This window comes from Tachypleus tridentatus, chromosome 11 (genome assembly GCF_004210375.1).
Source record: "Tachypleus tridentatus isolate NWPU-2018 chromosome 11, ASM421037v1, whole genome shotgun sequence".
Classification (NCBI taxonomy): domain Eukaryota; kingdom Metazoa; phylum Arthropoda; class Merostomata; order Xiphosura; family Limulidae; genus Tachypleus; species Tachypleus tridentatus.
Genome location: NC_134835.1, coordinates 36174322 through 36192387, shown reverse-complemented (window position 1 = coordinate 36192387; position 18066 = coordinate 36174322). Strand labels below are relative to the sequence as shown.

Sequence of the window (18066 nt, the reverse complement as noted above, 5' to 3'; positions counted from 1 at the left end):
TCGATATGTCTTTGGGTTTCACTACTGTGTTTAGATTGAAAACAAATAATCTAAAAGTAAATGTGGAATTATGTAATCTTTATAAAATAAAAATTACGAAACTTACCTTTTCAAAAGAGACATTATCATGTTTTTTTTTACGCCCTACTATGGGTTTATACATATAATTACAGTGCCTTTCAAGTGCCCCTTGTACTGGTAATCAGTTTAATTGTTTTACGTAAAATAAATAATTCAAAAGGCCAAAAATATTTATTATATTTATCTCATACCAGTTAATTGCCCACATTGGCCAGGTGATTAAGGCACTCGACTCGTAATCCGAGGTTCGCGTTTTCGAATCCCCGTCACACCAAACATGCTCGCCTTTTCAGCCGTGGAAGCGTTGTAATGTGACGGCCAATCCCACTATTCGTTAATAAAAGAGTAGCCCAAGAGTTGGTGGTGGGTGGTGAATACTAGCTGCCTTCCCTCTAGTTTTACACTGCTAAATTAGGGACGGCTAGCACAGAGAGCCCTCGAGTAGGTTTGCTCGAAATTCAAAAACAAAAACAAACATACCAGTTTCTAATGATTACAAAGAATAAAAGAAAACGTGTGTTGTTACTACGTTTAGTGATAAAACGTGAAACATCTTGAAAAGCACATGTTACAAACTATTCACTCCCTAACATGCTCCCCTCCACCAGCTTCCTGGAGATACTTTTGGCCACTCCAGTTAGCAGATGTCATCCAGTTATTGTAAGTTAAAAAAATGTCTTCGGTGCACAACAATTTTCAAGTAGATTTAGGTCTGGGTTTTGGCTTAGCCAGTTAAGAATTTTAATTCTATTTCTCTTAAACCATTTTGGTTGTGTTTGATCTGTGGTTGTGACCATTGCCTTGTTGAAATATAAAACTTCAACCGAGTTTTAGTTTTTCAGTTGATTTATTAAAGTTTGCTTCCACTATCATGATCCATTGTGTGCATACAAGTTCTCCAGTGTCCACTGTAGAAAACCATTCCCACAACATTATAGACCCACCACCATGCTTGGTAGTTGGGACTTTATTTGCCAGGTCATGAGCAATGTCGGGTTTCCACTATACATACCGCTTGTCATTGAACCCCAAATGTTCTGTTGTGGTCATATTTGACCACAGAACTCTCTGTCACATTGTTTTGGGGCTATTGAAATGTTTACAGACATAATCCACTCGTGATCCACTCGTCATTGGTGGTTTATTTTACCATACAAGCCTTTTTTTATGTAAGGTACGTAATATTGCAGAAGCGTATAAAGCATCTTCGGTTACTGCTTCTGCGGCTTCTTTAGTGTCACTGTTGGCTTCACAGTTGCTTCTCTGATTATTTTTCTTCTTGTTGAAGCGCAGACTTCCTCAGGGCGGCCTGATGTTGGCAAGGTTGAGGTAATCTGACACACTTTCCATTTCTTCACAATATGCTCTTAAGATACACTTAAATTGATTTATAGCTTTCTTTAGCATTGTGCTTCCAAACAGTCATCTGTCTTAGACCTGTAGGGTTCTTTTTCTCTTTATTCTCAATACGTAACAGCAAACCAAACTTTAACTTTCAAAATACTCTACTTAAATCAATACTGATGGCTCTCTATGACCAAAAGTATTTTTCACATGGCTCTGTCACATACTACAGTATGTGACAGATTTATGCACAGCCAATTCTATTTACTTTAGGAGAGTAGTGACGTAACATTAAATTCATGATGGTAAAAGCTAAGAGGATAAAGACTTTTACAACATGTGTTTTAATATTTTTGTGTTCTATCACTAAATTGGGCAACATTAGGCCTTTTTTTTTTTTTTAATCTTTAGAAACTGATCTGAGATTAATATAATAAATATTTTTGGCCATTTATGTCTTCTACAAGAAATACAATAGGGTGAAGACTTTTGCAAAGTATTGTAAGTAGTTTTAACCCACCAGGGGCTTCTTTAATACCACTTCTAAGTATAATTCACTTGTTTTAATCCACCAGGGTCTCCTTTGATACCCCTTGTAAGTATAATTCAGTTGTTATAACCCACCAGATTCTTTTTTATCACCACCTATAATTCAGTAGTTTAACCCACCAGAATTTTCTTTACGTTCACCTGCAGGAACCTACTTTGCTTGCATCATGATCATGGTTGCGTTTTCTGTGGTCATGACAGTTGTTGTTCTAAACTACCATCACAGAAGTCAGGATACGCACGAGATGCCTGATTATGTAAGTATTTCTAGTTCTTTTATGAATAAACCTACCAGAAATTCAATTAAGAAAAAAATTTGTTTTCTGAGCGAAGAAAGTTCAATAATGTGATAAAAGACAAATAATGTGATTTACAGAATACTAATGTAATCCGTTACTTACCCATTCGGATGTATATGACATAATGATATCATCGTTTGAATACTGTTGTGTTGTAAATAACGTACTTTCTTATATCATGCATACCCCTATTGTGTATACACCCTCCTTTAGTTGCTTTATTGGAATCTTTTCCTAATTCGTTGTTTAGTTTCTGAATTTACGAGGCTAAAATCAGGGATTTAGATAGCCCATAATAGGCAAAGAGCAAATAGCCTATTGTGTGAATTTTCGCTTAAGTCAAATATATCCTATGTATCTGACACCTAGTGGTGAATACTGCAGCTTGAAACTGGTCGAACTTTCAAATAGTGCACCTAGCTGACAATTTCTGTGACATTACATTACATTTTATACAAACACACGTTTCTTAGCACGAACTACTAACAAAAACTTAGCTCACTTCTTATCAACAATGTTCACTATCCTCTGTATAGATCATTTCGAATAAAATGCCTTCAAAGCAGCTCTACCAAAAACCAGGGTTTGGTTCAGGTGTGTTGGCGAGACGTTCACAGCACACACAAGATTACATAGCATCCAGAGAGTCAGTTCATAATAGAAATAATAAAAGATGTTTTATAAATTTCCATGTGATCATTGTTTATTTTGTAGACAAGCACAAAGAACTATCTGTGCTCTGCCTACCACGGATATCGAAACCCGGTTTCTATCAGGATAAGTCTACAGACATACCGCTGTACCATGAGGAGAAGGTTTGACCCCCTGTGAACATGTATATTGCGAAAAAAATACAATATCCTACTGCCACACCCCACATAGGCACACATTGCGTTGCACACGTTGGTTTATGGTTGAGCTTACAGTAAAGATTTGCTAAAATAAAGGACTGCCTCCAACTCTTGCAACAATGCTCATATTTGAGGACAGTGGCACTTATGTTTGGTTTTATAATTTGTGTTTCGTTTGCTTTGTTTCAATTTTTGGCTTCATGAAAGGTGCATTTTATATATAAAAATCTAATTGCTTGGCAACATATTTCTTGTTCCAAATATATATATATATATATTTATCATTTCGCCATAGTGATGTGTTTTTTTATGAAATCCGTTTTCTTTGCAATGCAGTAGATCATTACATGCCAAATTTCATCTCTTACACGGTTAAATATCACTGCACCATCTGGTTTGTTTTCGCATCATAATGTATAATATTTCTGAGTTAATGGTGTGTTCTTAATCATGTGATATTTGTTTATATTTTCTGGGTGATTTGCAAGCTGTCTGTAAAAAGCTTGCTTCTGATCGAAATAACCAAATTCAGCATTCACTGCTCTGTTGCATAATGTATGGACCCGACATGGCCAGGTGGGTAGGACGCTCCATTCGCAATTTGAATGTTACAGATTTAAATCCCGTCACGCCAAACATGCTCGCCCTTTAAACTGTGGGGCCGTTATAATGTGACGGTCATTCCCACTCTTCATCGGTAAAAGATTAGCCCAAGAGTTGGCGGTGGATGGTGATGACTAGATGCCTTCCATCTAGTCTTATATTGGTAAACTAGGGACGGCTAGTGCAAATAGCCCTCGTGTAGTTTTGAGCGAAATTCAAAACAAACCAAATCAATCATAATGTATGTGGACTGAGAAATTTCGGACCATTTTTGTTGTGTCCTAGAAAGCTACCATGAAATGACCAAGTGTGTTTGCATAAGCGATATCATTACAAAATATTCAGGACTGAAAGAAGGAAATCTTAGCTTCCACATTCAGCGATCTCACGTATTATTGTCAACAACGTCATCAAACAAACAGACTCGGACCACGAAATCCCAGTTATTTCAGATTTAAACATATTTCTCTTCAACTTCATGATAGATATACAGAATGATAATATGTGTCTTAGTATTGGTGATATCACAGACTCAGGGTGTGTATGTGTTTATTTCTTATAGCAAAGCCACATCGGGCTATCTGCTGTGTCCACCGAAAGGAATCGAACCCCTGATTTTAGCATTGTAAATCCGTGGACTTACCGCTGTACCAATGGGGGACCGCAGAACCAGAGAGCCTGTAATTTTTATCATAGTATTACAGGTTTTACAGAGGATATAATTTTTATATAAATATAACATGCATTTACGGTGACACAGGACCTATAACTTTGTTGTTATAACATTACAGTCAAAATGCCTTTAATTTTGTTATTTTAATACTTCAAAGGAAATAGAGACACAAAGCTTAGAATGTGGGTTCTGTAATATTGTTACAGCAAGAGACCACAAAATGCAAGGTTGTTGCTGATGTTACAATGTACAGAGGTCCTTGATCCATGATAACTGAAGTATATTTTCACAGCGTTACAAAAGTAAAACGTTAGAGCGTCTTTGTTTTGTCCATATAATGTCACATGTTAGTTGTAGCCAACATGAACTGACCCTGCTTGCTGAAATAAAAAGACAGTTGGAAACATATGAAAGGTAGTGTTACAGACGTATAATAAGCATCAGCTACATTAAAAGAAACACAAACAAATGTGAAATCTTAGATTGTGTAAATACAAACTGGTGAATATATGTAGTAACCGGAAGATGTGTTACTTTGGGCACATAATTAGACATGAGGGAACGTTGGCGGAGGTTCTGATGGATAAGATCAAAGGAAAATGAGCGAGAAGAGAAGAGAGACCCATTAGGCTTGATAACATTGGAGATGAGAAGCTTGTATCGGAAATGCAAGTGCAGGCAACGAGGAATAAAGAACAATGAAGAAAAATAGTTATTGAGCCCTAGAACTCGGGGGAGATACCATTATTAATCGAATAATTCGTGATTATGGAACCACAAAGCTTAGTCGACACTGTGTCCCAGAAGATACAGATTATTTTGTTTCTACACTGCTGTATGAGACATTAATCTTTGGAGACTAAAAGTTGTAATTGTTACAGAGTTAAGAAGTCACCTGATTTATATTCGTGTTGTAGCAATACTGCATTGGACACGGATCGCAGGAATTTGGGTTTGTTTTTATGGGTTTTTTACACGCGCCACAGGGGTCAAAATGGAGCTGGAGCTTTTTCTTTATTTTGCCTAAACTACAATAATGGAAGGAAACTCCAAGTACTCAAGCTGTAGGTTGTCATCAAACCATTCAGATTGGAGTATTTCCGGAAGAAAATCATTGAGACAAAGGTCATCTTTCAGCATCTGAATTAATCTTATTTTTAATATCGCTCATTCCTCATTTAGCCTATGGTTTGCGTCCTTATTAAGATTTGTGTGTATTTAATGTAGAAATAAAGGTTTCTATATATTCGCTGTGAAATACCCAAGTCGAACGTGTGATTGTTAGAGTTACTTCCTTAAATAAAGAATGATGAATAATTCTGTTATTTCACGATCTAAGATTCCGTTCATGAATTGTTTGTTTCCTTTTCTTGGATTTCGCGCAAAGCTACACGAGAGCTATCTGCGCTATCCGTCCCTAATTTAGCAGTGTAAAGACTAGACGAAAGGCAGCTAGTCACCACCATCCACCGCCAACTCTTGGGCTACTCTTTTACCAATGAATAGTAGGATTGACCGTTACATTATAACATTCCCCTACAGCTGAAAGGGCAAACATGTTTTGGTGTGACGGGGATTCGAGCTCGCGACCCTCATATTATGATTCGAATACCCTAATCACCTGCCCACTTTATTTCACGAATTACAGTTATTTTACTTCAGTAATACTAACTTTCCATATGATATCACTATTACATAGTGAGTCTTCTGAGAGTATTTTTTAACAAACATACCAAATATTGAATACTACTGTAATAAAACAATTTTGAACTTTATTCTTATACACGTTCATTTTGTTACAGCATTAATACAAAAAAACTAATCAAAAGACTGGACATGGCTGTTCTTAATTTTAAACTTATAAGCTGATGAATTGTGTCTCTTCAAAGCACCAACCGCCATGTCTCGTACTACTCTTGTAACGGGATTTTGGTACAACTCGTGTAGTATAGTGTTACGGTTCGAAGCCGCCAATCTTGAGTTCTCAGATGTGTAGTCCAAGCAAACCTTAGTGAATGAGCCACACCCACCCACACCCATTAATATACGTATACACGTGTAAAAATAAATCCATGTATTACTGTTGCTGATTCTATTGGGATTATTCATACAAAGAAGCTGTGAACACCTTCATCAAAGTATTCTTCATAATGTGCATTAAAAGTGATATATATACACACTCTTCACACGCACACTTATGTGCAATAAAACTGAAAGACGTTCTCTCACACACGCACACTTTTCTACCAGTGTATAGAGTTTGAGGTAACTCGGTCAAAGTAAAACAAACATGCATTTAGAATACATGAAACTAAAACAATAGTGTCAACTACAGGTTTGGAAAGTACAGCCTGTCCTCAAAAGGTGGTAGATATACGCCGTCTTTTGGGTTTAATCCACTTTTGGAAGTTTCATATGTGACCTATAATTAGGTTTACAAATTAGGAACAAACGCGTGTACTCAAGCCCACATTTTCATTTAACATTCACCGTTTACTATGGAGTAGTTCTTTCTATTGGAGTTAAGGTTATTAAACAGGCCATTAAAGGCGATAAGCAAACTTTATCACCTGATATTGATAGATAATAGTTACTTAGCTGAATGAACAAAACTTAAGGTGATTACAGCCGTATATATACATATATATAATACTAAAAGAAAACGGAATTTTAGTAGCGTATCGAGCCTTCTCATTATATACGTGTATATAGAAAACCTCAATTACGTTTTTTTCGATCAGTTCAAGTTTTAGCATTACTTAAAGAATCGACCGTTTATTTAGCCATCTATTTCAAGCTACAAAATGTAATAATATGTCATGGGTTAAAATATTTATTAATTAATAGGACTCTTTCACGTTGTTTGATAATACGTATCTACCGTGTTTCTCCAAAAATAAGACAGGGCTTATATTAATTTTCACTCCAAAATATGACACCAGGGCTTATTTTCGGGGGATGTCTTATTTTGATATATTAAAAAAATGAAGTTACAAAGTAAAACTATTAAACTAATCATTTAAAATAAACTATTATTAAACTATTAAACTAACTGATTAATACTTAAACAAACTAATTAACTAACTATTAAACTAATTAATAGATTAATTTTTTTTATTTCTTTCCTCTTCCTGCCACTCTTAACTAGGGCTTATTTTAAGGGTAGGGCTTATATTAAAACTATCCCCAAAAATCACACTGGGTCTTATTTTATGGGTAGGTCTTATTATCGGAGAAACACGGTAGCTGAAACTTTTATCACCATCTTATTAAAAATTACATTTACTGCGTTTACCTACTTAAAAGACATTTGTGAAGATGGATGACTCAAGAACGTTCTCAGAGTAACGCTGTCTTCCACTCACGTTCAACGTAAAAATTGAAAAGCTGTCAGACATAACGTCTTCAAAAATAGATCATGTCTTCAGGGTTTCAAAGAAGCTTCCTCAGTTCTTGCTGGTTTTTATGCTGTTGTTTGTTTGTTTGTTTTTGTTCCCTTTATTTTCTCTTGTTGTCGACGTTTCCATTAGAAAAAGAAAAGTTATAAAAGCAGAATGAAACAGCCAAAAAAACACAATACATACAATGTGTATAAAACGGTAATCCAAGAGAAAATATAAGCTAGCATTCACCGCGTTCTCTTGATTATTAAGATCAAACTACTTTTTACACTTATACGTTTATTAAAGGAATCGCACGAGACCACGTTAGTGATCGTCTAGTGTTGAAATTATTCCTTAACGAGCGGCCTCCCGCTAGTACAGCGGTAAGTCTGCGGATTTACAACGCTAAAATCAGGCGTTCGATTCCCCTCTGTGGGCTCCGCAGATAGCCCGATGTGGCTTTGTTAAAAGAAAAACACACACACACACACACACACACCTTAACAAGTGTCAGTGATTAATAAATGAATCATAAGATACAAACTATGAATCCATCTGAGTATGGGACTACATAATTCATAACGGTGTTAATCAAATACAAGCTGTGACACTGATTGTAAAACTGCATTAGTAAAATACGAATGTTTGAGTATGGGGCTACATTAATCAAATACGAGTATTGACTATCTGAAAGCATAACTGCATAATTTCGAAACTACATAACCAAATACGAGCTGTAGCTCTGCCTGACTATGGAACTGCATTAATAAAATACAAGTTGTGGGTGTGTCTGACTATGAAAGTGCGTTAATCTAATATTCTCATTTTTCCCTCTACCATACACCTCAGCATGTATAAAGTACACACATTGTGAACTGTCTACGCTCGGAAACTAGAGGTTTCTCTCGAGTTCATTATGCTTTTACATAAGCTCAATGTTTAATAATGACACTGACTGAGACCAAATAAGGGAAGACCATTTCAGATTTAAACGTTAACACTTAAACTACTGAAAGGACTTTTATGTTACTAATGGAAAATTTTCGTTATCTTCAACGCTTAAATATTTTGTCATCTCCGATATTCTTGCGCGTACAGTTTTATTTTACTCGATCCTGTTAGTGTTATGAACATTTGTACAAGTTGTTTAGCAGCAAAAAAACGTAAACTATTAGCTTTGATTATTTAATCCTTATTTCAGTTCTACTGAGGTTAAGTCTCTATTAATAACAGTAACAATTCACCTCATATTAGTTCGTCTAACGCTTATGGTATATTAACAATGATTTATTTCAGCTCTACTGAGGCTAAGTCTCTATTAATAACAGTAACAATTCACCTCATATTAGTTCGTCTAACGCTTATGGTATATCAACAATGATTTATTTCAGTTCTACTGAGGCTAAGTCTCTATTAATAACAGTAACAATTCACCTTATATTAGTTCGTCTAACGCTTATGGTATATTAACAATGATTTATTGCAGCTCTACTGAGGCTAAGTCTCTATTAATAACAGTAACAATTCACCTGATATTAGTTCGTCTAACGCTTATGGTATATCAAGAATGATTTATTTCAGCTCTACTGAGGCTAAGTCTCTATTAATAACAGTAACAATTCACCTTATATTAGTTCGTCTAACGCTTATGGTATATCAACAATGATTTATTTCAGCTCTACTGAGGCTAAGTCTCTATTAATAACAGTAACAATTCACCTTATATTAGTTCGTTTAACGCTTATGGTATATCAACAATGATTTATTTCAGCTCTACTGAGGCTAAGTCTCTATTAATAACAGTAACAATTCACCTTATATTAGTTCGTCTATGGTATATCAACAATGATTTATTTCAGCTCTACTGAGGCTAAGTCTCTATTAATAACAGTAACAATTCACCTTATATTAGTTCGTCTAACGCTTATGGTATATCAACAATGATTTATTTCAGCTCTACTGAGGCTAAGTCTTTATTAATAATAGCAACAATTCACCTCATATTAGTTCGTCTAACGCTTATGATATATCAACAAAGATTTATTTCAGCTCAATTAATCATAATTTTTCCTTATTTCAGTAAGCTAACACTAATGTTCTATTATAAATGATTCTACAGATCAAGGCTTTGTTTCTCGTGTGGCTACCAAAGATCCTTAGAATGAGACGTTACGGTAAGTACGAGGAAGAAGGAAAGAAAAGTCATATAAGTAACAGAATGAAGGAACTTGAGCTCAACGAGAGGTGTTCGCGAAGCCTACTCGCGAATGTTCTAGACATCGACGACGACTTCAGACGTCAAAATAGCACCAGCGGATATCTACACGTGTCATCCAATGAAGATACACCGACAGTACACTCCTGCATTGGTGCACAACGAGAACTTAACTTGATTTTGAAGGAACTGCGGTTTATAACGAATCGAATGAAGGAAGACGATGAAGCTAATGACATCATTGCCGAGTGGAAATTTGCGGCGATGGTTGTGGACCGTATGTGTTTGATATTGTTCTCTGTATTCACAATTATATCAACTTGTGTCTGCCTTTTACAAGCACCTCATCTTGTGGCTTAATACAGGTGAATTCGTTATACAATGAAATTGATGCTACAATATCTACAGCTATTTGAACTACTTGGCTCTTATGGTAAGATATGTGAAAAATATACCTAAACTTTGATAACGCTAGAACAACAGTCTTAAAGCTTATATAAATTAGGTCAAGTCAGGATATTTTACGGTAATATTAATTCCTATAGTATATCTTTAATTACGTAAAACTATTATTTAGCTCAAGATGATAGAAGTTTCACTAGCTAGAACGAGCATGCGCATAATAATTCATCCGTGCTCTACAGCGGAGTTCGCGTTCACTGCTGTTGTGATAATCTCGTATTTAGGGGTAAGAGCCAATAAGTAATTCCATATTATAATACATTTTAAACTCTCAATGTTAATAGTTATTATCTACAAACTATAAGATTAGAGTAGGACAATACTTTGAAAATGTACCAAATGTTTCTTGATTCGGTAATGATGACACCTCATGATAATTAATTTAGTTTGTTTATCTAGCTGTCTTAAGCAAGCTATCGCTCTGTAATGCAAACATTACACTCAGTCAGAGATCAAATATCTTTTTATGAAAGAAATGGTACAATATTTAAAAATGTTTAAATCCAAGAACGTGTTCTAAATATTAACAACCTTTTTAATTAATTTAGAAATGTTTTACTTTGTTCTCGTGTTTACAATATCGTCTGCTTTATAAATGTGAAATACTTTCAGTAAAACAAACAGTAAAAGAAAAAACAAAATGTAATTCATTAGAACCTTAATCTTCAAGCTTGAAAATTCATCCATATGTTTATATATAATTTCTGTTTTCTATACAAGATTTGGGATTAGCTTCGTCAAACGATCAAAACTCTATAATCATTTCAACCACCCTATTCAATCTTTTCGTGTCTGTGTAACTAATATTGTACATAAATGTCGTGTTACTCAGATAGACCATATACTTTCATCTTTTTTTTGCGCATGCGCTTGTTTCTCTCCTTTTCTTGTGCAAATGCTCTACGAACAAAATAGGGTTAACCTCAAATATTCTTTCTTGCAAATTAAAATCGATATTTGGAACATAATAATATCATGTTAGGAAAGAAAAAAAGCTAATTTTCTCGAATCGTCTTTAATTTCAGTTGATTCTGCATTCTTCTTAAGACTAATCTCAGGCTAAATGTATCGGAATTTTGACGTAAACACCCGAGTTTTGTTTTGCTAACAGTCACTATGATTATAGTAACCAGTCTGTTACAGTCCTGGTGATACTTTTAACACGCCCAACTATTGACTGGTTTAAAGTTGTGATAAAAAAAAAAACAGCATACTGGACATTCAGTAATCAGATTAATGATGGGAAAATATTCGGAGAACGTTAAGAATAACCGACAGAATTAAAGAGAACAGAAACAACATTGATAGTTCATCCACGTGTCTGATAAACTGTAATACATTTTATTAGAAAAAACAAGAATAACTACACATAAAGCATAGCCAACAAGAATATTATAGTTTTTAATGGGTTCGTATTATATGAAAATATGGCAGTACGATAACTGACGTTTTATATTATATTGCAACACGAAAGATAATTTTCATGAAATCTTTTGGTTGTTTTTTTTTTTTATTTCTTATGTTGCTTCTAAGAATATTTAACCCTTTGAAGATTAGTTGAATTTGAAAAATAAAATAAAAATCCGACGAGAGTTTGAGCTTCAGAAACAATACTCTTAACGACGTTGTCCACAATGGATCTTAAAACATTAACTATCATTGTCTGCCCTCCTCGCTGTAAACACTCACCTTCCCGAGTGTTTTGTTTTCCATCTGCGTCGGTTTTATTAATCTATATTTTGAGATTTTCTAAACAGTAAATTCTTCTTCCCAAAAGTTGGGTAGATTACCCAGTTGTGGGTTAAGACATGAGATACATATTAACTATCACATCTTTTGTATTTTTAAAATAATATTTAAATAATTGTTTTGCATCTGCACTACATTATCTTCTCGCCGATTAAACTAGGTACATACTTAGACATTTTTCATTCCGTGGTGCCCTTTGAGTAGATTTTTGTAACAACAGCAAAACGAAGTGAATATAATAATTATAACGTAAGAAATAGTTATATAAGTAAAGATTCCAAAATACATGCGATTAGACGTCCAAACAGTAACCATGTTTTCATCTCTAATGGTTAAGAAACAAAACTTCACAGTTATAACTCGGAGGATAGGGTCAGAACAGCACGCCCTCTGGGTATATCTTTTATAACTGAGAATAAAAATAAGAATTCCTGAGTATATAATTTCATGAAGTTCGGATAAAAACAACAAAATATGTTTAAAGATTACAACTAAAAACAGGAAGCTCCGGTCCGTGAGTGTAAAAAAGAATGATAAAGATTCCTAGACAATTTTACTGTTAGGGTTAAAAATACGAAAACATAAATGTATTGGATACGGTTTTGTGGCTAGGGTTAAGAACAGGAAACCTTAAACATATTTAACACAGTTTTATGGCTAGGGTTAAGAACACAAAACTGTATCAAATATGTTTATTTTCGTGTTCTTAACCCTAGCCACAAAATTATGGCTAGGGTTAAGAACACGAAAACATAAACATAGTGGCCACAGTTTTGTAGCTAGTGTTAAGAACATGAAAACACATAGTATTATACAGTTTTGTGGCTATAGTTAAGAACATGAAAATACGTGGTATACAGTTTTGTGACTGGATTTAATAAAAGTTTGAAGATGGCTTTACTGTGTAATGAAAAACCTTTATTACAAATGTAAGACATTTCGACAAGATTTTGTCATCCACAAGTCAATAAAGAAAACGAGGGTGCAAAATTAGCAAAGTATAAAAGAAAGCATACCTTTATAATGATATAAAAAAATATCGTTTATAGAATTTCGTGAGTTAAGAACAGAAAGACATCTTGTGTACAGCTTTTTTGCCTAATGGTAAGAACAGTAAAAAGCTTCCTAAGTATAGATTTTGGCTAGTTTAAGCACAACAACATATCAGTAATACGGTTTCTTTTGTCTAAAAGAAAACATTTCATTTGGCCGAAAATATAGCCTATGACAAAACTTCCTGTGTAAAGTTTTGTGGAGGTAAGAACAACTAGGTAAGATGTATCTAGCTTTGAGGTAGGAAGTTAAGACAATAACCATGTGTTAGTTAAGCATTATGGTTCCTGGTTATAGTTTTCGGAAGAACAATAACGAATGGTGGTTTCATATCTTTTGTGTATGGGGTGGAAAAAAAACCGAAAGATCTTAAATATATAGTATTAGCTTATGTACAAAGCAATCTACCTACATGGATTAGGGCTACAAATAACACAAAAATAAATATAGCTAACTTAGTGTAGTGTTACTAAGCCATTATTTATAATGATTATAGTTCATTGTTTCATCAGTGTTGGGTACAATCACTATAAGCGGTATTTTCGGTCGTAATTCCAATAATACCTCATAAGGTTTCTCCGGTTTAGGGAGTTTAGTCTAGTCCTAAATCTGTTTTATTTTCATATCTCTTACAGCTAGGCGCGAAAATACTAAGATCTTCTAGATATGGCACCATAGCTAGAAATAAGAAATGTAATTTCCCGCAGTATCTTGATTAAAGATATATTTAAGAATCTTAATAAAGCTACGATATTATTCTTACGTGATATTCTAGTCTATTGCGCTTGTGTGGTTTCTTTTAAATTTATCAATTTGATATCGTAGGTTTTTAAACTTCTTTCTTTGTGTAACTAGAGTGTTTTAGCATAATTTGACTGTTTGTATTCACCTCCCCGACTGTTCTTCCTTCTGCGTCATTTAAACCAATCTATGGTATGAAATTTTCACCTTCATTACTGATAGAAGGCCTTCCGAAATTAAAATATTGTTTCTATTATGTACAACGAAAAAAAAAACTTGTCAAATGGCTTCTGAAGAGAAGAAAATGAGTCATTACAGTCTTGTGAATAGAAATCGAAAGAACTTGATAAAACAGTTATTTTATACAATCAACGATAGTTCAATCATTTTTGTTTGTATCACAATTGATTATAATTAATTATAATTAATTCATTTTGCATGGATCTAATGATTAAGAAAGGCGTAGGCTCAATTTTCCCATATAGGTGTGAATTCTATACAAGTTGTCATATTTAGTGAATGTTAGATTCAATTTGAAACTTAATGTATTTATTATTAAACATGGGTTTTATAAAGGTCTTACCAACGATTCCATTTCTCTCTTAATTACAGTTAAAAAGCGCGTCTTAGTAATAAAGCATTGGATTACACAACGTTCTACAACAAAACGCCATTGAGAATCTTGCTGGAGGAACTTTATCGTAACTATGTCCACCATGATTGAACTAATTCAACTGCGGCATCTTTTGATCTTAAAAACAACACGTAAAGCTTGATTATGTAAGCATATGCCAGCGATTAAAACCCTCTACATTTGAGCCGAAAATAACACAGTCAGTTTTTGTTTTTTTAACATTTATGGTTCGTTTGACTGAAATACAGGCTTCAAATGTTTGTAATGAATCACTGATTTAAAATATTATATGGACAAGGCCAACAACGGTCAGCATGTGTCTTGTCAGTTTTAAAACTTCCTATTGTGGTTTGAGAGAGCCTTTTCAATTAATGTTTAAAACTTAATGAAGAGCAGTACTTGTTCTAATTGACCGAAGACAAAACTTCAGTTAAGACTGCTTACAGAAAATACATTAATGGTTCGAGCATCCCGAGCTTTTTGCCAAGAATATATTTTCATCAGGCCCATCAGTGGTATGTCTGCTGACTCAAACCGCTAGAAACGGGGTTCCGATGCCTGTGATGGGCAGAGCACAGATAGCCCATTGTGTAGCTTTGTGCTTAATTCTAAACAAACAATGTACGTCAGTGTGTAGAGTGAACTAAATGATTCGGCTTACGAGAGTTATAATTGTTACAATATATTTGTGAATGTAAGAAGATATACGCTTAGGCCAAGCGTATGAAATGGTATTCATTATACATTTACTGTAAGTGTGTAAAATTTGTTATAAAACTGTGCCGAAACGTTAAGTAAACGTAACATTATAAAATTATGCGTCAATAAGAAAACATAACGTTGTCAAAATATACTCTAACGTTAAGTATATATAATGGTACAAAATTATGTACTAACGTTAAGTATATATAATGTTATGAAATTGTGCACTACGGTAAATTTATATACCACAGTGGAGCATTAGAAATACTATTTCTTAATAAAGTTAGAGGAATATTAAGGGTTTGTGAACCCATAGTTAGTTTATAAATATGCGTGGTTGTTTCTCTCATTTGCACAGTTAAATATATATATAAATATTAACATTTAAATCTTTATCTGGAACTAATAAATGTATATATCTTTATGAAATTAAGGGCTATATTTAAGTGCATATAAACAGAATAATTTACCGTACAAAGATTCCATACGGAGAATTATCGGTTGAACCTTGAATGCGATTGGGAACAGAATATTTTAAAGTATGTTACGTCAGGTAATTGTAACTAGCATGGCCAGGTGGTTCAGGCTAAGGGTCGCGGGTTCGAATCCCTATCGCACCAAACATGTTCGCCCTTTCAGCTATGGGTGCGTTATAATGTGACGGTCAATCCCACTATTCGTTGACAAAATGTAGCCCAAGAGTTGCCGGTGGTGGTGGGGGGGGGTGATGACTAGTTGCCTTCCCTCTAGTCTTACACTGCTAAATTAGGGACGGCTAGCGCAGATAGCCCTCGGGTAGTTTTGCGCGAAATTCGAACAATCGTACTAAATAAAGCAGGGCTATTCGAGATGCGTATCAAAAGTTACATAATTTATATAAGGCATTTTTAAAGACTGTCTATAGTAGAATTTTTTAAATAACAAGATAATTTAAAATAATAAGTTGGCAAAGATTTATTTATAAGTATAACGAAGCGATTTATTTCGGAAGGAGTGCGTGTGTTTTGTTATAGCAAAGCCACATCGGGTTATCTGCCCAGCACACAGAGGGGATTTGAGCCCCTGATTTGGGGAGAAGACATAGTACATGTATTGACAGCTACGTCAAGAAGACGAAGCAATTTTCTGTCGAAATGTTTCCCAAATATTCAATCACTTGATTATTCTTATACATTGTTGTTTATTAGCTTATTATTATAATGTGTTTCAATGCTCGAGTATCTAGATAATTTGGAAAGCGGAATGGTTGAGGTTCCTGTAACAGCATCTTTTTTACTTAATGCGCCACGTAATCAGCGAAGACAACCGTTTACGACATGGTTATTTTTATTTATTTTTGTCCGTAACTGTACATACGCTCGTTATTCGACTTTGGAAGTGACCGACTGACCCGAATATGTTATATACATTTACTGTCATGCGCAATCGTTACGATTAAGAAACGTTTTCAGTCTTCACAAAAAACAGATTTGAATGAAACTTCCTTGACGAGAAAGTATGGAAGATTTCTCTTTCATTCCAACCATATTATATTAACATACTTGTATCTTTTTCATATGTCCCCCCGCTAGTACAGCGGTAAGTCTACGGATTTACAATGCTACAATCAGCGGTTCGATTCCCCTCGGTGGGGTCAGCAGATAGCTCGATGTGGCTTTGCTGTAAGGAAACACACTTTTTCATATTTTTACAGCAAACCACCGTTGTTCGTTTATTGTTGCTTTTTGCGTGTATGTGAAACCGTGATAATCAAACTGCAAGAACATGTGATGTAAACTGATACCAACAGAACTATACATTTATTTCAAAGATATTACTAAAAATTTCAAACAGAAAAACTGTCAGGTCTTAGGGCGGTATGTCTACGGGCTCACACCGCTAGAATCCAGGTTTCGATACCCGTGGTGGGCAGCGCACATATATTCCATTGTGTAGCTTTGTACTTAATTACAAAAAAAATTACATAATGGATAGCGTAACGAACAAGCTGTGGATCCATGGTTCACGTCCCGTTGCCGCAAAATCGCAATCGGCACTTTACAGACTTGTAGGTACGTAATACGAGTGGAGGTTAAAATTTTAAAACATGGAAATTAACAATATAGATAAGTGTTCCCGTCTTTTACTTTTCGTAAGTACAAGTTTATAATCATAATATGGGTGGTTTATTTGGTTGAAGTCCGGCTGACATGACATACTTGTGACGTATATACGTAAACACCAGAAAAAGTTCACAGCGAGAGTTTTCACTTTTCTTCCGAGTTTCGTAAGTAATCTCACTCTTGAACGTAATGAATGCTAAAAAATATATTAAACAAACAGTAAAATAAGTTAAAGGTTTAAGCGGAACCAGTATCGATTTTCTAGAAAATTCAACGAAACATTACATCCAAAAATGCTCGCTTTAGAATTATGTTGTTGTTGTTTTTATCACTTCCAAGCTTGGTACGAGTTTATATATACGTGTGTTGACATTGTGTTAGTATTTCCTTCTTTGCAAAGGTACACGAACTACTTGAAAGGTATTCGATTCAGGGTCAAACTACGAATCTGTCATTGTAAAACTCAACGCTTATAGCACTTCTTCATACTGACTGGTTTTATGTTCTTAAAAACATAATTTCACAGTGTAACGATATATAGCACTTTATATCAGCCAAGCATGATCTACTGATCAGTACTTATGTTATATCACAGTTTGTTTGTTTTTTTAATTTCGCGCAAAGC

At 34.5% G+C, this 18066-nt stretch overlaps 1 protein-coding gene across 4 annotated transcripts in view; it reads left to right on the top strand.

Annotated features, from left to right (window-relative positions):
- LOC143231936 (neuronal acetylcholine receptor subunit alpha-7-like) overlaps nt 1–16042 on the top strand; it is a 131476-nt gene extending 115434 nt beyond the window's left edge. For all 4 annotated transcript variants that reach the window (XM_076466814.1, XM_076466812.1, XM_076466815.1 and 1 more), the window contains 2 exons: nt 2122–2231; nt 9903–16042. In XM_076466814.1, coding sequence (XP_076322929.1) covers nt 2122–2231; nt 9903–10358 — 566 coding nt within the window. In that variant the 3' untranslated portion in view covers nt 10359–16042. The remainder of the gene's footprint in view (nt 1–2121; nt 2232–9902) is intronic.
- The last annotated feature ends 2024 nt before the right edge of the window (nt 16043–18066 follow it).